At 42.7% G+C, this 23,508-nt stretch overlaps 1 protein-coding gene across 1 annotated transcript; it reads right to left on the bottom strand.

Moving 5' to 3' along the window:
- Positions 1–14,138: 14,138 nt before the first annotated feature.
- On the bottom strand, positions 14,139–21,680 carry LOC148774324 (binder of sperm protein homolog 1-like). The gene is made up of 5 exons (XM_088830833.1): positions 21,608–21,680; positions 16,733–16,753; positions 15,697–15,726; positions 14,663–14,794; positions 14,139–14,281 (listed from the first exon to the last, which is right to left on the bottom strand). Exons 1-5 carry the CDS (start codon positions 21,678–21,680, stop codon positions 14,139–14,141), a joined length of 399 nt encoding a protein of 132 aa, XP_088686959.1.
- Positions 21,681–23,508: the final 1,828 nt, after the last annotated feature.

The following is a 23,508-nucleotide window of genomic DNA, read 5'->3' as shown; positions in this document are numbered from 1 at the left end:
TGAATTCTATTTCTGGAGAAGGCTCTTTTCCTGGCTTGTGGAGGCTACCTTCTTGCTGAACTTAAGGTATTTGCTCTGTGCTCATATCTTGCCTGGAAAATCCCATGGATGGAGGAGCCTAGTAGGCTACAGTTCATGGGGTCGCGAAGAGTCGGACACGACTGAGCGACTTCACTTTCACTTTTCACTTTCATGCATTGGAGAGGGAAATGGCACCCCACTCCAGTGTTCTTCCTGGAGAATCCCAGGGATGGTGGAGCCTGCTGGGCTGCCGTCTATGGAGTCACACAGTGTCGAACACGACTGAAGTGGCCTCGCAGCAGCAGCAGCATATGATGGGGCAGGGTGGGCGGGTAGAGAGAGAAAAGGCAAAGAAAAGAGCTCTCTGGTGTCTCTTTGGGGACACATGTGCATTTGGGGGGAGACACCATTCAGTCCTTAATGCCCTGATTTATCTCTGCAAAGTGAGATAGTTGGTTTCAGCCTCATTTATACCGTGGGAGAATCTGAGGTTATGGGCATGAATTGTGAATCAACGTAAAAGAGCAAAAGTGTCTTGATTCTTGGAAAAGTTGACCCGTACTCTCATGTAGACAACTAGAACTTCATCTGCAGCTCTCACGCAGTTGATAATTTCAGGAGAGAACTAGGGGAAATTCCCCAGTGGGCCAGTGGTTCTGTCCCTGGCCAGGGAACTGAGACTCCCACAAGCCATGAGGCCAGAACCAAGCAAAACGAAAAGAGAGATGTGAGAATTCCCTGATTGAAGAGCTAGTGGCTGAGCATTCGGTTCGGGGCCAGAAGTGTCTGGGCTTGAATGTAATATCTGCCTCTTTCTCACAGGGACACTCTGAGCAAATTGGATTCACCTGTTCTAATCTGGTTTTTCTCATCTATAAAATTGGGGGGTCATCAGAGGCTTCCCTAGTGGTCCAGTGGTGAAGACTCTGGGCTCCCAATGCAGGGGAGGAGGGCAGCCCTGGTTCTATCCCTGGTCAGGGAACTGGATCCCGCATGCCTCAACTTAAAGATCTCATATAGCCAAAACAAGTAAACAAATCCTTTTTAAAAATTGGGGTCATGAAGGTATTTTTCATTTTTCCCACCACACCACCTCATCCTGCCTTTGCATCTCTGGACACGACACAACCGTTCCCCAGGACGCATGGGTCCCACTGGAGCCACCCTAGCGTCCTCTCTTCCACTCTATGTGGCCAATCTGCCAGCCAGTCCTGCAGATGCTACCCCTGAAGTCTATCCTAAGTCCAGCCACCTCCCACTTCGGCCAATGCTGTGTCTCTAATCCAGCCACAATCTTTATCCCTTTGTTTCACCTAACCAGTTTCCCTGATTTTTACCTAACCAGTTTTCCCTAACCAGTTTCTCTGATTTTTACCTCTGTCTCCCCTAATTCCCTCCACAAGTAGCCAGTGCTTTTTTTTTTTTTTTAATATTTATTTCACTGTGCCAGATCTTAGTTACTGCATTCAAACTCTTTAGTTGCAGCATATGGGATCTGGTTCCCCGACCAAGGATTGAACCCTGGCCCACCGTAAAATGTGGCATTTTACCCACTGGATCACCAGGGAAGTCCCGAGATCCTGGTCCTTCTAGGATGATAACCTTCCACGACTTCAGAAAGAACGCCAAAGCCCCTGCTTGATCTGACCTCCCGAACCCTCGCTCAAACCAAACTCCCCCCTGCTACTCCTCAAACGTCCTAAACACACCATCTTTTGTATCTGCCAGTCTTTCAGAGACTCTATTTCTCCAACGCTTTGAGCAAGACTTCACCCCCTCTCTTTCTTCAGATCTCCATGATTTAAGGCCATCTGCTCAGAAAAGCCTTTTTATTTCTGAAACAGAAATAGACCCACAGACCCAGAAAACAAACTTATGGTTACCCAAGGGGAAAGGGGAGGGAGAGATATGTTCAGAGTTTGGGCCCAGCAGAAACACACTACTGTATATAATATATAAGTACGTAAACAACATGGTCCGACTGTACAGCACGGGGAATTATACTCAGTGTCTTGCAATAACCTGTGATGGAAAAGAATCTGAAGAAAAAAATATATATTATTTTATATATTACATGTATATAAAAGAGTACATATACACACATATATAAAGTTGCATCACTCTGCCATACATCTGAAATGAGCACAACAGGGCAAATCAACTATACTCCAATTAAAAAAATTTTTTTAAACAAAGAAAAGAAATGGATAAACAAGATCCCTACTGTAGAGCACAGAGGACTATATCCAACCTCTTGGGATAAACCATAATGGAAAAAAGTGTTTTAAAAAATAATGTATATGTGTGTCAAACTGAGTCACTCTGCTGCACAGCTGAGACTGGAAGTCAACTGTGCTTCTGTATTTTTTTTAAAGCCTCCTTGCTCTTTCTGTCTAAAGCTCTGGCTCCCATAGCTCGCTCTCTCCTTCTTTCTTAGCCTGATTAGTGGTTTGCACAGGGCTTATCTCCAGCTGGCCTGATTCTCCACATTCATGCCCAGATATCCTTATCTAGGACTTGCTATCTCTCTCCTCCACCAGAGTGTGGACTCAGGAAGCAGTCTTTCTCCTGATCAATACTTTATCTCCAGTAGAATGAAATAGCCTGAGATAAACAGTAATACGTGCTCAGCAGCCATTGTTTTAGACTTTGGGTTTTTTTGCTTGTTTGTTTTTTGGCTTGTGGGATCTTAATTCCCCGGTCAGGAATCAAACCTGTCTCTCTGTGTAGTGGCAGTACAATGTCCTAACCACTGGATCATCAGGGGATTTTCCGAATGAATGGGTGGGCACCCCTCAAAGGCTTGGTAGGAGAGATGTATAAGCTAACGGGCAACAAGCAGACCAACACATGCCCCTGAGCAAAATCGTCATTGTTAAGTCCGGAATATTCATTGGAAGGACTGACGCTGAAGCTCCGATACTTTGACCACCTGATGCAAAGAACTGACTCATTGGAAAAGACCCTGATGCTGGGAAAGATTGAAGGCAGGAGGATAAGGGGACGACAGAGAATGAGATGGTTGGATGGCATCACCGACTCGATGGACATGAGTCTGAGTAAACTCCGGGAGTTGGTGATGGACAGGGAGGCCTGGTGTGCTGGAGTCCATGGGGCCGCAAGGAGTGAAACACGACTGAGCAACTGGACTGAAGTAATGGCTAATATTGAGAACTCTGTTCCTGTTGTCAGATTGCCCGGAGTCAGCTCCTGGCTCCTCCATTTGAACCTAGACTGCTTTATGCCTCACTTTGCTGACATACAGGATGGAATAACAATAGCACCTGAGGACTTTGCTAGCGGCCCAGTGGCTAAGACTCTGCTCTCAGTGCAGGGGGCCTGGGTGCAACCCCTGGTCAGGGAGCTACACCCCACCTGCTGCATCGAAGGTTCTATGTTCTGCAACTAAGACCAGGTACAGCCGAATAAATAAATGAAATAAAATAAATATTAAAAAAGCAATAGCACCTAATTTATAAGACTGCTGTATTATAAGGGTTATTCTGTGTAATGTGATTAAAACAATTCCCTGGCACAGAGTAAGTGCCCAATAATTGTTTTCTTTAATCTTTGCTACTGCTAGGAAAATCTGCAGAAGTGGGTTCGATCCCTGGGCCAGGAAGATCCTCTGGAGAAGGGAATGGCAACTCACTCCAGTGTTCTTGCCTGGAGAATCCCATGAACAGAGGAACCTGGTGGGTTACAGTCCGTGGGGTTGCAAAGAGTTGGACACGAGTGACCGAGTGACTAACACATACACACTGTTAGAAAAACTGTTACAACAGCTAATAATAATAAAATCATTATGTAAAAATTACCACCATATTATATAATCCAGTCAAAGTCTCTGTAAGGTAAGCAACAGTATGAACCCAATTTGTGGATGATGAAACCAAGGTTGAAAACACACAATTTGTCTGAAGCGTAACCACTGGTAAAATGTGGGTTGGGAATTCCAATCTCATGCTGTCTGATTCCATACTACATGACCTTCTTGGAAAGGGCCTCCCAAGTTCACAAAAGCATGCTTTACTCCACCAGTGAAGTAGAATTTTTATCTTTTACATGGAGCTTGAACAGTGATCCATACATGTATGGATGTGAGAGTTGGACTGTGAAGAAAGCTGATCGCCGAAGAATCGATGCTTTTGAACTGTGGTGTTGGAGAAGACTCTTGAGAATCCCTTATACTGCAAGGAGATCCAACCAGTCCATTCTAAAGGAGATCAATCCTGGGTGTTCATTGGAGGGACTGATGCTAAAGCTGAAACTGCAATACTTTGGCCACCTCATGCAATGAGTTGACTCACTGGAAAAAACTCTGATGCTGGGAAAGGTTGGGGGCGGGAGGAGAAGGGGACGACGGAGAATGAGATGGCTGGATGGCATCACCGACTCTGTGGACATGAGTTTGAGTGAACTCCGGGAGTTGGTGATGGACAGGGAGGCCTGGCGTGCTGTGATTCATGGGGTAGAGGAGAGTCGGACACGACTGAGCGACTGAACTGAACTGAACTGAACAGTGATGGGCTCAAGCCTGACCCCTAGTGGATTTCTTGAGGAGGACATGGGAGGGTTCCCTTTCCTCCCCATGCTGGCCAATACTTAACCTTTGACATTTTGATAGAACCATCCCACCCGTGAGAGGTGATACCTAATTGTGGTATTGATTTGAATTTCCCCGATGATGAGTGATGTTGAATACCTTCTCACATATTTGTTGGCCATTTGTAAGTCTTTGAAAAAATGTCTATTCCAGACATTGTGGAGAAGAGTTTGGAGGTTTCTTTAGAAACTAAAAATAGAATTGCCATATGCTCCAGCAATCTTACTTCGGGGTATAGAGCCAAAGGTAATAAAGTCACTACCCTGAAGAGATGTCTGTACCTCACCCCAAGTTCATTGCCGCATTATTCACAACAGCCAAGATTCAGAAACAATTTGTCTCCATCGACGAATAAATGGATAAAGAAAATGATATGTATCATTATATACGTATAACTGAAACTGGGTGCTATGCTCAGCTGTATATAATGCGATAATATTCAGCCTTAAAAATGAAGGAAATCATGCCATTTGTGACCACATGGCTGAACCCAGAGGCATTATGCTAAGTGAAATAAGTCACATTAAAAACTGTGTGTCAGTGGCTCAGTCAGGCTCAACTGTTTGCGATTCCATGAGCTGTAGCCCTCCAGGCTCCTCTGTCCATGTAATTCTCCAGGCAAATATACTGGAGTGGGTTGCCATTCCCTTCTGCAGGGGATCTTCCCAACCCAGGGATTGAACCTGGGTCTCCTGTATTGCAGACGATTCTTTACCAACTGAGCCACCAGGAAAGCCCTTATTACTCCTGGTACCTGGAAAAATCATTACAGGGGATACTTGGCATCACACTGAGCCAAGAGCATGGGGAACTTTTAAGTCAGGATTCAATCTCGTGTTCCTAGAATCATCTGTTCTAATTACTGGATCTTCCATTTTTAATGGAAGATCCTTTTCAGAGGATCGCCTATTCCTCATGAAAAACTACAATGAGCCTTCTGGGTCCACAAAGTTGCTGTTTCCAGACTTTTTAAAAACAAACACAAAAAACATGACCTACAGTATTTAATTAACTAGTTTGTTGGTTTTGTATTCAATTGACAATGAACCCTCGCTCAAAACCAGTATTCAGTAGCTCCTGAAAAGTTTAGGTAGTTCCCATTATCTAACACTTTGGCCACCTGATGGTGAACAGCCGACGCACTGGAAAAGACCTTGATGCTGGGAAAGATTGAGGGCAGGAGAAGGGGGCGGCATAGGATATCATGGCTGGATGGCACCACCCCAGCTCAATGGATGTGCGTTTGAGCCAACTTCGGGAGATAATGAAGGACAGCCTGGCGTGCTATCCATGGGGTCGCAAAGAGTCAGACACGACTTAGTGACTGAACAACAGCAACTTTCTCCTGTACACTAAACACTGTTGCCCCTTTGGGGAAGTCTTCCAGGGAGGATTACAGTGTAGCCTATGGAGTTGAGGCAGTGTGTGTCTTCATGATGATTGAGCGTCCCCTTCATTCAAGAGGCTTTGAGTCTATGAACTGACTCATGCTGGGAAATCAGGTAAACAGCTTTGATCCCAGCATGGGGGCTCAAGTTTGGCCCTTTGGCTCTTCCACGTCATAGGTCTTTTAGCGAGCTGTCTGTTGTTTTTATTTCTGAAAAATCTTTGTTTAGATTATCACCACCAGAGGTCTCTAAGGGTCCACCATTCCCTAGGCTCTAATTAGTTAAATGATCCCTGTTGCCTGGCATAATCACCATGCTCTGTTTGCACCTTAAGAATGATCGCTAACATCTGGGTTCTCTCACTGCAGGTTCTGCCCATCTCCATTGACAGAGCTAAACCCAATTCAAAGACTATTCTTTCTACCAACAGTTCCAGACTAGAAAGACAAATCAGAAGCATTCTTTTTAGAGGATCACCTATCCCTCATGAAAAACTACAACCAGCCTTCTGGGTCCACAAAGAAGAAAGTCTGTTTCCAGACTTCCTTTTTTTAAAAACCATGATCTACAGTATTTAATTAATTAACTAGTTTGTTGTTTTTGTATTCAATTAAAGTACAGTTGATTTACAATGCTGTGTCAGTTTCAGGTGAGTAGCACAGTAGTTCATATAAATGCATCTATATTCCGTTTCAGATATATATATCTGGATTGGATTCTTTTCCCTTATAGGTTGTAACAGAATATTGAGTATAGTTCCCTGTGTTATACAGTAGGTCCTTGCTCTGTCTATTTCATATGTAGCACTGTGTTTCTGTTAATCCCAACCTCTATGTCTGTGGGTCTATTTCTGTTCTGTAAATAAGCTCATTGTATATATATGGATATATTCCACCTGTAAGTGACATCATATATTTGTCTTTCTGACAGTAAGAATACATTTTAAAATATGATCTGGTACATATGGTGGTTGTAGCCATGAAATTAAAAGACGCTTGCTTCTTGGAAGAAAAGCTATGACCAACCTAGACAGCATATTGAAAAGCAGAGACATTACTTTGCCAACAAAGGTCCATCTAATCAAAGCTGTGGTTTTTCCAAAAGCTGTGGTTTTTCCAAAAGCTGTAGTTTTTCCAGTAGTCATGTATGGATGTGAGAGTTGGACCATAAAGAAAGCTGAGTGCCGAAGAATTGATGCTTTTGAACTGTGGAGTCGGAGAAGACTCTTGAGAGTCCCTTGGACTCCAAGGAGATCCAACCAGTCCATCCTAAAGGAAATCAGTCCTGAATATTCAGTGGAAGGACTGATGCTGAAGCTGAAGCTCCAATACTTTGGCTACCTGATGGGAAGAACTGACTCACTGGAAAAGACCCTGATGCTGGAAAAGATTGAAGGCAGGAGGAGAAGGGGATGACAGAGGATGAGATGGTTGGATAGCATCACCGACTCAATGGGCATGGGTTTGAGTAGACTCTGGGAGCTGGTGATGGACAGGGAGGCCTGGCGTCCTGTGGTCCACGGGGTCACAAAGAGTCAGATATGACTGAGTGAACTGACTGACTGACATATATGTGTGTGTGGAAGGCTGCAGACATCCATACTATGAAGAGGGAAGTGCCTACCTATCTAGGTCCAAGTTCTTTCAATAGTAACAAAGATAGCTAATATTTATTGATTACTTTCTAGTGTTAGGAAGCTTGCATGACACAGTTGCATACTCTGTGGGTCTCATCATTCATGGATCCCATATTTGTAGATGTACTTGCTTGCTGGAATGTATTAAGAACCACAAAGTCAATAGACACGCATTGCCTTTTCAGAGTCCTTCACAGAAGAGCAGAGCAGTGCTATCTTTGGGGATCTCAGTGTCTCTGTGTTCCCAGTTGAGAGAGAAGACAGCCGAACTCCACCTTCCTGTTTCAGCCTTCGTACTATAACGGTTCCTCTCGCAGAGCATGTGTTGTGTTTCCTTTTTGGTGATTTTTCTGTTTAAAATGCTTCCGAGTGTGGTGCTGACATACACTCTGGTGTCTTAGGCCCCAGAAGGCCGCGATGCATTACCTGGAGAAAATACATGTGTGAGATGAGAATCCTTCAGGCTTTGGTTATGCTGCTGTTGGCTGTGAGTTCAGTGTGAATGAACCAACAATGTGTATTGAATAAGGTGTCTTTAAACAGAAACACACAAAACCAAGCTATGTATTGATCGGTTGGTGCCCATGTTGTGAACGTGTCAGCCCGTATTTCGCTCTGGAACCGTGAGTCAGTAGTCAGTAACTCAGCATTCACGGCAACTTTATCGGACATGACTATGGCAAATAATGGGGTCGGAGTGTATTATGTTCACGGTGAACCTTGAGACGTCTACTGTACTTAATTTATTTTTAGCAAAATTCTCATTCTATTTTATTAAATATTGATTTATCTGGCTTTGCCAGTTCTTAGTTGGGGCATGTGAACTCTTAATCGCGACGTGTAGGAATTAGATTCCAGACCAGGGATTGAACCTGGGCCCCCTGCATTTGGGAGGGCAGAATCTTAGCCACGGAACCACCAGGGAAGTCCCTGTCCTTGTTTTATAGATGAGGAAACCGAGGCTTAGAGAGATCAAGGAAACTGCCTGTCATAAGCGGCACAGTCTGGATGAGTAACTATATCCCTTTGATGACATGCTTGCTGCAAATATATTCTTTGACCATCAGTGAATTCTTAAGGAAGATCACTGGTGTTTAGGAAATACATGTCCTCTGCCAATGGGATTTTTTTCCCATTGTGTGAACTGGGCTGGAAAAGACTGAGGGCAGGAGGAGAAGGGGGTGACTGAGGATGAGAGGTTGAATGGCATCACCAACTCAGTGGACATGAGTTTGAACACTGGGAGGCAGAGCAGGACAGGGAAGCCTGGTGTGCTGCCGTCCATGGTCACAAAGAGCTGGACGTGACTGGGCAACTGAGCTGAACTGAAAGAGAAAAAAAAGCAAAAGTGAACAGGGTGGGAAGACTCAGTGCGGGGAAATCACTTGAATGTACCTTTGGGATGACATACGAACAGGATGCGTCAGAGAGGCTCAAACCTGAGTGTACACAGGGATTACCTGAGGACCTTAAAAAAGCATGTAAGTCAATTGGCCCTGGATACTGTTCCTTACAAATGTTCAACAAATGATTGTTTGTGTTGTTGTTCTTGTAAATAGAATCTTGAAAGTCTGCAAAAGCACAGGAGACGATATTTTTCCTTCCTCCTGAAACCCTACCTCCTAGTCAGTATCTAAAAAATTTTTTCTTGGTCCCGAGGCATAGGGGATCTTAGCTTCTCACCCAGGATTTTAACTCACACCCCCTGTTTTGTAAGGTGAAGTCTTAACCACTGGACTGCAGGGACTCTGCAGTCTGAATTTTGATTGCCTTATTTGTTGGTTAATTTTATGGGTCAACTTGGCTGGGCCATGGTGCTCAGATATTTGGTCAAATGTTATCTTGGAAGTTAAAGGGATTTTTTTTTAAGTCTTTTATTTTTTATTTTACAATATTATATTGGTTGGTTTTGTCATACATTGACATGAATCCGCCCCGGGTGTACATGAGTTCCCCCTCCCAAACCCCCCTCCCACCTCCCTCCTCCCTTTATCCTCCCTCTGGGTCATCTCCGCACAGCCCCGAGCATCCTGTAACATGCATCGACCCTGAACTGGCGATTCGTTTCACATATGATAATATACATGTTTCCATGCCATTCTCCTCAACCATTCCACCCTCACCCTCTCCCACAGAGTCCTAAAGACCGTTCTATACATCTGTGTCTCTATTGCTGTCTCGTATCAGCAGTGGCCACAGGACTGGAAAAGGTCAGTCTTCATTCCAATCCCAAAGAAAGGCAATGCCAAAGAATGCTCAAACTACCACACAATTGCACTCATCTCACACGCTAGTAAAGTCATGCTCAAAATTCTCCAAGCCAGGCTTCAGCAATATGTGAACCGTGAACTCCCAGATGTTCAAGCAGGTTTTAGAAAAGGCAGAGGCACCAGAGATCAAATTGCCAACATCCGCTGGATCATGGAGAAAGCAAGAGAGTTCCAGAAAAGCATCTATTTCTGCTTCATTGACTATGCCAAAGCCTTTGACTGTGTGGATCACAGTAAACTGTGGAATATTCTGAAAGAGATGGGAATACCAGACCACCTGACCTGCCTCTTGAGAAACCTGTATGCAGGTCAGGAAGCAACAGTCAGAACTGGACATGGAACAACAGACTGGTTCCAAATAGGAAAAGGAGTGCGTCAAGGCTGTATATTGTCACCTTGCTTATTTAACTTATATGCAGAGTACATCATGAGGAACTCTGGGCTGGACGAAGCACAGGCTGGAATCAAGATTGCTGGGAGAAATATCAATAATCTCAGGTATGCAGATGACACCACCCCTATGGCAGAAAGTGAAGAGGAACTCAAAAGTCTCTTGATGAAAGTAAAAGAGGAGAGTGAAAAGGTTGGCTTGAAGCTCAACATTCAGAAAACAAAGATCATGGCATCTGGTCCCTTCACTTCATGGGAAATAGATGGAAAAACAGTGGAAACAGTGTCAGACTTTGTTTTTTTGGGCTCCAAAATCACTGCAGATGCTGATTGCAGCCATGAAATTAAAAGACGCTTACTCCTTGGAAGGAAAGTTATGATCAACCTTGATAATATATTAAAAAGCAGAGACATTACTTTGCCAACAAAGGTCCGTCTAGTCAAGGCTATGGTTTTTCCCGTGGTCATGTATGGATGTGAGAGTTGGACTGTGAAGAAAGCTGATCGCCGAAGAATTGATGCTTTTGAACTGTGGTGCTGGAGAAGACTCTTGAGAGTCCCTTGTACCGCAAGGAGATCCAACCAGTCCATTCTAAGGGAGATCGATCCTGGGTGTTCATTGGAAGGACTGATGCTAAAGCTGAAACTGCAATACTTTGGCCACCTCATGCGACGAGTTGACTCACTGGAAAAGACTCTGATGCTGGGAAGGGTTGGGGGCGGGAGGAGAAGGGGACGACAGAGAATGAGATGGCTGGATGGCATCACCGACTCTGTGGACATGAGTTTGAGTGAACTCCGGGAGCTGGTGATGGACAGGGAGGCCTGGTGTGCTGTGATTCATGGGGTCGCGGAGAGTCGGACACGACTGAGCGACTGAACTGAACTGAACTGAACTGATACAGGGTTATCATTTCCATCTTTCTAAAGTCCATATATATGCATTAGTATATTGTATTGGTATTTTTCTTTCTGGCTTACTTCACTCTGTATAATAGGCTCTAGTTTCATCCACCTCATTAGAACTGGTTCAAATGCATTCTTTTTAACTGCTGAGTAATACTCCATTGTGGAGAAGGAAATGGTAACGCACTCCAGTATTCTTGCCTGGAGAATCCAATGGACGGAGAATCCCATGGAGGGAGAAGCCTACAGTCCACGGGATCGCAAGGAGTTGGACACGACTGAGTAACTGAACGGAACGGAATACTCCATTGTGTTTATGTACCAAAGCTTCCTTATCCATTCATCTGCAGATGGACATCTAGGTTGCTTCCATGTCCTGGCTATTATAAACAGTGCTGCAATGATGGGATTTTTTTTTTGAGGGGATGAGATTTATTTTATGTATGTGATTAATCTATTTGCTGTTTTTACATATGTTCCATTTCATTTTTTTCCAGCTTTCCTGAGATTGATATGATCTATAACTATGTGAGATAAGGTATACAATGTGATGATTCAATATATTATGTGAAATGATTACCGTAATAAGGTTAGCTAACACCTTGATCCGGAGAAGGCAATGGCAAGCCACTCCAGTACTCTTGCCTAGAAAATCCCATGGACGGAGGAGCCTGGTAGGCTGCAGTCCATGGGGTCACTAAGAGTCAGGTACAACTGAGTGACTTCACTTTCACTTTTCACTTTCACACATTGGAGAAGGAAATGGCAACCCACTCCAGTGTTCTTGCCTGGAGAATCCCAGGGATGGGTGAGCCTAGTGTGCTGCCATCTATGGGGTCGCACAGAGTCAGACACGACTGAAGCGACTTAGCAGTAGCAGCAGCAACACCTTGATCACCTTGCAAAGTTACCGTTTGTGTCTGTGTGTGTTGAGAGCATTTAAGACTGACTTTCTTATCAATTTTCAACGACACAATATTCGATCTCCAGAATTTGTTTATCCAGAACTGAAAATGTGTACCCTTTGATCAATATCGCCCATTTCCCCCACTCTCTCAGCCACTGGTAACCACCAATCTACTCTCAGTTTCTATGAGTTTAGCTTTTTTAGATTCCACATATAAATGAAATAATACAGTACTTGTCTCTCTCTGGCTTCAAAGAAGAAAAAAAAATTTCTCTCATGCATCTTTGTCTACCTCTTTCTCTATAATATTGGTCATGGCAATGCTATAGGGTAGAACTCTAACCCAGAGAGTTAGAGACGGTCAGTAAAGTGGTGGACAATGGATTTTAGCAATCTCTGCAGGGTAAGTGCCGTCAACCCCTTTCTATGCTTTACTGCATCTCTAAATGATTCAGCATGAATAGAGAACTAAAACTCAATCCGGTGGCAGGCTCTATTAGTCTGGGATCTTACTTACAAACTACAACAGTTGCGGCTGCTGCTGCTGCTAAGTCGCTTCAGTCGTGTCTGACCCTTTTTGACCTCATGGACTGTAGCCCGCCAGGCTTCTCTGTCCATGGGGATTCTCCAGGCAAGAATAATGGAGTGGGTTGCCATGCCCTCCTCCAGGGGGATCTTCCCAACCCAGGGATCAAACCCAGGTCTCCCACATTGCAGGCGGATTCTTTACCATCTGAGACACCAGGGACACAATTTAGACAGACAAGAAACTTCCTGCAAATTGTGTTAGGAGAGGCTCGTTAGCACTGCATAGCATGTGAAAACTTCAGAGCTGAAAGAAATGAAAGTTTGGCTCTTGACAAGTGCAGGTGAAGGTGACGTGAAGGAAACCCACCAGGTCCTTCGGGCTTTCTCTCTCTCAACTTTAGGCTCCTCTATTTTTTCCTCTACATCTGGTTTCTCTTGAGTCTGAAAATTCAAGTTCTCCGTGATGGAGGAATGTATCTGTAACCACATCCATCCACGGTGGCCACCTGGCTCTATCTGAATGCTTGAGCCATAGTCACTCCATTTTGACTTTTAAAAAATAATTTTCTTTATTTATTTTTGGATGTGCTGGGTCTTTGTTGCTGCACGCAGACTTCCTTTAGTTGTGGTTCCACAGGTTCTGGAGCAGAGGCTCAGTAGTTGTGGTGCAGGGGCTTAGTTGCTCTGTGGCACGTGGAATCCTCCAGGACCAGGGGTCGAACCAGTGTCCCCTGCATTGGCGGGCAGATTCTTACCCACTGCGCCACCAGGGAAGTCCAAGCCTCATTCTTTTTTTTTTAATTTTAATGTTTATTTATTTGACCATGTTGGGTCTTAGTTGCGGCGTGCAGAATCTTTAGTTGCAACATGTGGGATCTAGTTCTCTGACCAGGGATGGAACCCGAGCCCCCTGCATTGGGAGTGTTAGCCACTGGACTGCCAGGGAAGTCTGAGCCTCATTCCAACATTTCATCTAGTCAACACCCATGTTTATACCTTTGGTCCCGTCTCAATTACCACTTATTTTTTCTGTTTTAAAAAAAGTTATTAAAGTAATGAATTTTAATACATTTTATTTTTTAGAGAAGTTTTAGGTGCACAGAAAAATTGAGCAGAAGATACAGAGATTTCTCATATAACCTGCACCCCCTTCCATGAACAGCCTCCTCATGATCAAAATTCCCCAACATCAGTTCTATGAACCCACATTGACACATCATTACCACCCAGAGTCCATACACTTTTTTAAAAGGACCCAATTTTACCCAATCAGCAAGTTAAAGTGCTGAGGCTAGAATATATATATCAACACCTTATCGTCCATAATCAAAATCCCAATTTATTTACAGCCAATCACCTTCCATTTGTATCTCAGAATAAAATGCTTTTAATGAGAGTCTTACATGCTCCTTTCCCAACCAAAACTGTACAGTCTTTCCCATGAGAACGATTAAATGTCTTCATGCTCCCTGAATAAATCTCACCATCAGTCACAGTATCTCCAAACCTTGTTCTTGTTATAATTCTGGGTCAGTGAACACCACGCTTTCCCAAACGGATCCCCATCTTCGGTACATTCCCAGTAAACGAGGCGTCTGTACCAGAAGGGAAACACACATTTTGCAAAGTCTACAGAGAAGAAAGAAGCAATCAAAATAAGAACTCTTTTTATTTTGTACCTTGTCTCTGCCATCACACACACACACGTGTGCACGCACACACGTTCCCACTCTCATCTGCTCTACTCTGTTCCACCATAAGCATATTCGAACAGTATTGGTGAGGGATTGAGGTTCTGCTGAAAGGTTTCTTTTCAAGGTAACATGGTTGAAGCACTCAGATGCTTGGTGCAATGTGATTTTTCTGACCGTCAGAGAACCGGGCATCCCTTATTTCACAATGTAATTGACTGTGGATTCCCTTTGCAGAACCCTCTTGCGATCTCACCCACACCCAGCCCACTCCCCCGAGACCAATATCACCACCTTGATTCCAAGTCAAGACTCTCACCTTCTTCAGAACAGTACTTCCAATATCCTTCATAAGTTTCATTCAAGGAACACCACTTGTGTTTTACCTTGAACTGGACACAGTCATAGAAGATTCCATCTCTATAGCGGAATGGAAAGAAACACTTGCCCTCTAGAGAAAACAAAGATTCAAGTCATCCCTCTCTGGAACTGTTCATTGAGATGTTACATTACTTTCCTGCTGGGGGCTGGAAGGGGGTTTATATTCAGAAGTCAGAATCAGGACCCAATTTAATTGAACAATATTGAGTCATACAATATAGCGGAGCTGTTGGAACTTTACTAATAAAGGTTTTTTGTTTGCTTGTTTGTTTTATATGCCTACATCCATCCCACTGTTTTCTATGGCATCAGCAGTCTTGGCATTTTGCTCAGCATTTGACCCCAGTTCCTGATATATACCTTAAGCTTAGAAACATGAATGTGGGCATCTATCTATTAAATGATTGCCACCACCTCCCGCCATATCTCTTTTCTTCATCCTCTTCACCATCATACACCCTCATCCTCACACGCATACACACGCACGTACACACACAGCTATTTATACTATTATATTTGTGGTTTATTTCCATACCTGATAATATTAATATGGGGTATTTCTCAACCCCAGCACTGTTTTTGTTCATAATATTCCTAATTACTATTGGACATTTTTTTTTCTATCTGAACTTTAAAATCAGGTATTTTTCTATTAGATTGGCAGAAATTAAAGAGTAGAAACAGGTCATGCCAGTGAAATTTCAGAGTGGTTTCTCCATCCTGTTTTTTGTTTGTTTTGTTTCTTGGCTGCACCATGTGGGATCTAAGTTCCCCGACCAGGGATCGAACCCCAGTCACCTGCATTGCAAGGCAGATTCTTAATCAATGGACCACCAGGGAAGTCCCTGTATTACATTTTATGAAAAGAGAAAAAAGATTATTTTTTTAACCAGGAAAATATCCCACTGATTTCCCCATTTTTACAACTTTTTTAAAAAACATGCTTTTTAGCAGAAGTTTTCTGATCATTACCTTTGACTTCTGGAAGATGAGTTATAGTTTCTGAAAAATAAAATTTGAAGTTGACATTTCTTTCATTATTCTCATGTCTTCCATCCAAGAACATGGCATGATCTTCTACATTTTTAGGAATTTGGTTTCTGTTCTTCAATATGATTATATCATTTACTTTATATAAATCATGCATATTTCTTGCTGATGTAAACCCAGAACATTTTGTGACATTGATATAAAACAGAATGACTTCATTTTCTATCAGTGTCTAGCTGGTTCTTACCAGTATAGAGAAAAACTACTGATTAACGCATTAATATGTCTATCTTCAATTCAGTCATGCAGCCGGATTCTCTTTCTAAAACTAGTCATCTACGAGTCTTCCTAAGGACTTTAAGTATACAACCGTAAAATAATTTTCCTGTTATGTTCTGTAGCCTTGCAGATTATTTCCTTTTGAAAATAACACATACATTAGAACCATCTCCTTCCAATGATTTTCATTGGTTCTATTTACAATAGACACCTCAGTGGTTTCCTGGTTTTAATTGGAATGACATTAGGATTAAGCATGTTCATTTCAGCATGGTTAATAACAGTAAAAGAACAGAGAAAAGAATCCAAAAATATCAATCACTAAGAGAATTTTAAAACAAAATACAGCTTTATAATATCATACAGGCATCAAAAAAGATGAGCATATAAATAGATATGGAAGCACTTATACTTTGTTTTCAGATGACAAAAGGCATTTTCTGTTTCATTTCATTCTATAAGATGCTATTTTTACAAAAATAAAATCACGTTATAAAATTGTATGTAATGAAGATATTTGATGACCTAAAAATATTATCAGTAAAGCATACAGTAAAATTATGATTTATCTTTTCTTCTTTTTCCTTAAACTATTTTTAACATGGAATAGCCTTTATCTTATACACAAGGACATAATATAGCAGTTTCATGAAAAATATGATTTCTTAACAGGAAAAGAAGCAAAGTATTCAATTTCTTCACATTTTATTGCAAAATTTTAAAAGACTTTTCAACTCACCCATAGTTGGTGAATATTTATCTGAAAGACACAATTTTAAACAAATTTTCATTTCACTAGATGTAGCCTTTAAGATAAAATAAAAATAAAATACTTTATCAAATTATTCTAGTAAAATAATATTTTAAAGGTAAAAATTCAATGTTTATTTCCAGTGGTGTTATTGTGGTGACTTCTAATTTTTCCTTTTGCTTTAACTGTACTTTCCAAATATTGTGAGTGAATAAGGCACAATTAAAGTTATTTTTAAAACAAAGAAATTCAGCAGGCAAAAGTAAATGATTTACTGTTTCTAACCTTCCCTACAAAATAAATCACACAATAATAGGAAAAATGTATTTTATCATTTCACCATTATCTCTTGTTTTGTTTTATTCTATTTGTTTTCAGTACTGTCTGCAAAGTACAATTTGAAGCAACCGTTTACTTAACTGTCTATTAAAAAAGGATCTTTTCATCAATTTCACAGGTTTGTTGTGAGGATTAAATCAAAAACATATGTTTTGGGCTCTGCCCAGTAGACAGCAGTTAGCAAGCACTTCAAATATGCCAGCAATTGTACTGCAATGATAAGGCTTTCTCTTATTACAACAATCCTGATTATTTTCTACTATTAAGTGGAAGACTTATTCAAGCTTCATGTGATGTGCTTAGTCGCTTCATTCGTGTCTGACTCTTTGTGACCACATGGACTGCAGCAGGCCAGGCTTTCATGTCCATCCATTCGGTGATGCCATCCAACCATCTCATCCTCTGTCATCCCCGTCTCCTCCTGCCTTCAGTCTTTCCCAACATCTGGGTCTTTCCCAAAGAGTCAGTTCTTCGCATCAGCTGGCCAATGTATTGGAGCTTCAGCATCAGTCCTTCCAATGAATATTCAGGGTTGATTTTCTTTAGAACTGACTGGTTGGATCTCATTGCAGTCAAACGGACTCTCAAGAGTCCTCTCCAACACCACAGTTCAGTAGCATCAATTCTTCAGTGCTCAGCTTTCTTTATAGTCCAACTCTCACATCCATACATGACTACTGGAAAAAACATAGTTTTGACTAGACAGACTTTGTCGGCAAAGTTGTGTCTCTGCTTTTTAATACGCTGTCTAGGTTGGTCATAGCTTTTCTTCCAAGGAGCAAGTGTCTTTTAATTTCATGGCTGCAGTCACCATCTGCAGTGATTTTGGAGCCCAAGAAAATAAAGTCAATCACTGTTTCCAACCACAGTGCCTCAGATTTTCTTCTATAAAATGAGGGCCAAAACTTCACCTACTCCAGGGGACTGTTAAGGGGGTGGCAGAGGATGAGCTGTTTGGATGGCATCACTGACTCCCTGGACATGAGTCCGAACAAACTTCCGGAGATAGTGAAGGACAGGGGAGCCTGATGGGCTTCAGTCCACGGGGTCGCAAAGAATGGGACGCGACTGAACAAGAAGAGACTGTTAGGAGGAACTGATTATTACGCATATAAAGTACTTAGAATAGTGCCTGAAACAAAGAACTTCATAGATTGTAGCTGCTATTGTTACCAAGACTGTTATAACTACTGAAATATTATCACCATCATCATCACCATCATTTCATCACAACTGTCATCAATAATAAGATTCAAGCCAGTGTACAAGATATTGGGTTGGCCAAAAGATTTCATTTCAGGTTTTTGCATAATATCTTATGGGAAAACCCGAGCAGACTTTTGTGGCCAACCCAATACTTGTTTCACAATACCACCTGTGCTATATAAAAGCATAATGTGAGCCTCACTGCTTAACACCAGAAATTTTTCTTCCACTCACACAGAAGGGAGAGCATTAGACAATTCTTTGGAGTATGTGGAAACACTTGCATGACACAAAGATTTTAAATATTTTTAAAAGGAAACCTGACCTAATCACAACAGCAAAGAATTATGCGGCATTCATCGTAGGAATGTAAAATAGTACAGCTTCTAAGAAGTTTCTCAAAAGATTCAAAATAGAATTGCCATAGGATCCAGTAACCCCACATCTGGGTATTTATCTGTAAGAATGGAAGCCAGGATCTTGAAGAGATCTGCACTAGAATATCATACCACTGCAGCGCTATTTACAGTAGCCAAGATGTAGAAGCAACCTAAATGTCCATCGATGATGAATGGATAAAGATGTGGTTTACATACACAACAGAATATTTTTCAGCCTTAAAAGGAAGGAAATCTGGCCATGGGCAAAGATATGGATGAACCTGGAGGGCATATTATGCCAAGAGAAATAAACCAGACCTAGGAGGAAAAACAATGCATGATTCCACTTTATATGAAGTGTCTAAACCAGTCAGACTCATTCTGTGAACGCTGTCACTGATGTTTACTTGCTAAGTTATGTTTGACTCTTTTGTGACCCCATGGACTGTAGCCACCCACCCTGGAGAAGGAAATGGCACCCCACTCCAGTATTCTTTCCTGGAAAATTCCATGGACAGAGGAACTTGGTGGGCAAAAGTCCGTGGATTGCAAAGAGTCAGACGGGACTGAGTGACTAACACTTTGCTGAAGTTTAACTATTAGTGTTAGCCAGTAGGTGGTCCAACCCCACAGGAGACAGAAATGGTAACAGGCAACAGATGACAATCTCAGAACTCTGGGTTCACATGGCATATCAGGGTCTGCCTGCCTGGACAGTCCTTCCTGCAAGTGACCCCACTGTCATGGGATTCCTGAGTACTCCTCGAAGCTTGTTCTAGTGGAGACATTATGTTTTGTGCATGGCAAATTTCTCACCCTGGAACAAGATCAATCGAATGAGCCTTCTGTGAAGTCTGGCCAGGCCAGTCACATGTCCAACTTCAGGACAGGCAGATAGGTGATTAGCTTCTTATTGTTGTTGGTCAGTCATGTCCAACTCTTTGTGACCCCATGGACTGTAGCCTGCCAGGCTCCTCTGTCTATGGGGTCCTCCAGGCAAGAATACTGGAGTGGGTTGCTATTTCCTTCTCTAGGGGAATTTTCCCAACCCAGGGGTCGAACCTGTGTTTCCTGAATTGGCAGAAGAATTCTTTACCATGAGCCACCAAGGAAGCCCAGGTGATTTAGCACTTACAGTTTTCCTTCTAGCCTGTGAACTCCTGGAGTAGAGGTACTAATCTCTGCTTCCTGTGCTCCTGAAAAACTGAAAGTGTTAGTTGCTCAGTCGTGTCCGACTCTTTGCGACCCCGTGTACTGTCCCACCAGGCTCCTCTATTTATGCAATTCTCCAGACAAGAATACTGGAGTGGGTAGCCATTCCTTTCTCTAGGGGATCTTCCCAATCCAGGGATTGAACCTGGGTCTCCTGCTTTGCAGGCAGATTCTTTACCATACAGGATCCAAAACCTACTATCTCATCGCTCCTAAGATGCTAAAATACTTGGCTTTTCATGCTCGAAAGTTTCCAATATCACAATGTCCCCTTACACCTGCTGGCATCTTACTATCTGCAGATCAGGTTGCTATGGAGATGTGGTGGTTATGCCTACGCTGAAGATGACGGTATTCAAGAAGTCAGCGTCAAAACGAGTAGTCTGGATGTCTGTGGCTCAAAAGAGAAATCCCCGGAGGTAAGAATAGGCTTTCTTAACCTCTGGGTTACAAGAGGAGAGAGAGACAGTGAATAACCAACAGTTTCAAAGACTCAAAGTAGATCACCACTGCCTACTTGTTAAGACCGGCTCACTGCCCAGGACCAGTGAGTTTTACTTGTTTTATGTGTTGTTTCAAGAAATGCTGCCATCACTGAGACTCTGTGCCAAAAGATAATGTTATATGGAAAACTATGACTTTAATAATTCAGAAGGCCAGACACAACAAGCAGAGAAATTTTAGGAACATCTTAACTAGCTTCTTTCACATATAATTTCCTTCTTATGAATGTACAAAAGTGACATCTTGTAAAAAACCTATGTATAAGCAAAAGTGTTGTTTTTCAACAAGTGTAAGAAAATCTAACTGATAAGGGAGTAGTAGGCATATTTATACCAAGAGCATCTTTTCCTTTTTTAAAAAAAATTTTGATCAATACTATGTTTGATTTGTCTTTCCATGCAAAGATGACCTGAAGAATACTTGAAAGTAGTTTGTGCAAAATCATAGTTTTTTGCCATTCCATAAAAAAGTTGTTTTGACAACTCTATGTAAGTCTCTTCAGACATGTAAGAAATGCACCCATAATGAAATCCCTTCTTTTGTTGTCACTTTATAGCAGTTGAAGGCAACATGATTTTGGTAAAAAGAATTAAATAGTCTTTCCAAAAATTAGTTCCATTTTCAAAACCTCTCCATAAAGCATTTAAAATATATTAGCATGGGAATTCCCTGGTGGACCAGTGATTAGACCTCTGTGTTTTCACTGCCAAGGGCCCCAGGAACTAAGATTTCACAAGCCTCACTGTGTAGCCAAAGCCCCCATCTCCCAAAAAAAAAAAAAACAAACAAGAAAAAAGTACATAAACAAAATATATTAGCATGAAAGAAGACACACGGTCATCAAGGAACATGACTTCTGTCAACAAAATTTTCCAATCCACATTCCTGCCCTTTGTCAAATCATCTTATTAAAAAAAAAAAAAAAGCCTAGGGCTTCCCTGGTGGTCCATTGGTTAAGACCAATGCAGAGGTCATGGGTTCAATCCCTAGTCAGGGAACTAAGATTCCACATTCCAAAAGAATTTTTTTAATTAAAAAAAATAAGTTCATCAGTTGATTGTGTCTATTTTATTTTCAAAAAAACCAAAGATTATCTTTTTTCTCTCTGAGGGAACATGAGATAAAGACGGCCCTTACCCTTCATGGCGTCTCTGATTTGATTACACATGGCAGGAGAGGTTTTCAAATGTCCAACCCCAGATACTGTCCCATCGCTCCTCACCTCCGTGTTGGAGACCGGCCACACTGTGGAGCCAGTAGACTGGAAGCAACAGAAGCCCCACGGGCAGTGCCATGCTCCCCCCTCCAAGGAACAGTGGTCCACCAGGAGTGGACCCTCAGGAGTTTATAGCCACAACCCCTGTCCCCTCCCCGGCCCCTCCCCTTGTGCCTCCGCCTCCTCCTCCTGCTGCTGCTTTTCCATCAACCCCAGGTTCCTCCTTCCCCTCCCTCTTCTCACCTGCCTTCTTGGCCTTCACCTCCTCCTGTTTCGTCACCTTCCTCTTCTCTCTCTTGGCCCCAAAGCCAGACCTCCTCCTTTTCCATTGGAAGATATCCACACACACACACACAAAATAATAAGTTGGCATTCAATAAGACAAGGATTAGAAGTCATCACAAGGAATTTCCAGTTGTTTCCACGACAACAAGGATCACGGGAGCAGTCAGATTCATCCAAGTCTTGGACCTTACCAGTCTTTGAAAGCCAGGGCTGAAGAATCCCCTTCCTGGGGAAGCAGGTTTGCTTCAGGAATACAAACATCTCAGTGTACGCTCCGTGAACCTTCGGTGTGAGCCACTGTTCTCTCGTGGCCCTTGATAATCTAGCTAATGAGTTACAGGTGACCTCGCAGTGCTGGGAAGGAGCAAATGGTCACTTACATCCCACAACTCCGAGAAGTAAGGTTAACTGGTCAGTCACGCAGCGAGCAGTACAAACTTGGACTCGGTTATAGTAATTGTTGCTTTCTCTTCTTGTTCTTAAAAAAAAAAACAAACTACTGGCAGCGCTAGTGGTAAAGAATCTGCCTGCCAATGCAGGAGATGCAAAACACTCGGGTTTGATCTCTGGGTCGGAAAGATCACCATGAGTAGGAAATGGCAACCCACTCCAGCATTCTTGCCTGGAAAATTCCATGGACAGAGGAGCCTGGAGGTTACAGTCCATGGGGTCGCAAAGCTTCGGGCACAACTGAGTGCGCGCACGTGCGCGCACACACACACACACACACACACACACACACACACACACACACACTTCCCTTCATTCTAGAAAATTCTCAGGCTCTAGGCGCTTCATTATCCAAGTGAAACCTGTCCACTTCCTTGTAGCTCAACATCCAGGAACTCTTTCTCCTCTGTTCATTAATATTCTTGTCTATGATCCCAGCCCCCGCAAGACCGCATTAATATATCCATGATTGAATTTTATGAGCCTCGTAGATACGCATGAGATCCCCTCGGGACATCATTAACCATGGGGTTATCCCACCCAAACTGCCCCTGACTGTAATCACTTACAGAGAACCCTCCTTGAGGGAACTGCAGTCTCATCCTACAGACGGGTTGGAGCCAAAACAATCGGACCAGTCCCCAGATAATCCAGCGATTTTGGAAGCAAAACCTTAAAGAGGGCTCGTGAAGACAGCTAGGGCGGAAAACGACTCTCTTAAAGGTACACCTCAACCTAGAAAGCCGGGAGGGTGTGAGGATCGGGACCTGGGGGGCCCCCACAGCAAGGAAGGGGGATGTCTAGAGCAGCGCTGTCCACTGGGAGAAATACGATGTGAGCTATTTATATCATGGTGCTCACACTGATAATAAGAAAAACAAGAAGATATAGTGCCATTTTAAAAATAATACATTTTGTTGAACCATGATATCGAAAATATCACCTTAAAATGTCCTCAACATAATATTGATGAGATACTTTACATTTTTTTTTCACCCTGCATCTTCAGAGTCCAGTATTTTATACTTAAAACCTGTGATGATTCGAACTCACCGCGTTTAAAATGCTAACGGGCCACAACGGGCCACCATATTGGACAAGGCGGCTCTAGAGCTCTGGAAATGAAAATCCAGAGAAACTGGGGGAGGGAGCCTTGAGGGCAGGTCAGAAGT

This window comes from Moschus berezovskii, chromosome 22 (genome assembly GCF_049115385.1).
Source record: "Moschus berezovskii isolate FMDL1 chromosome 22, NW_MosBer_1.0, whole genome shotgun sequence".
Lineage (NCBI taxonomy): Eukaryota > Metazoa > Chordata > Mammalia > Artiodactyla > Moschidae > Moschus > Moschus berezovskii.
The sequence above is the reverse complement of the archived record's forward strand: the minus strand, read 5'-3'. Positions and strand labels throughout refer to the sequence as shown.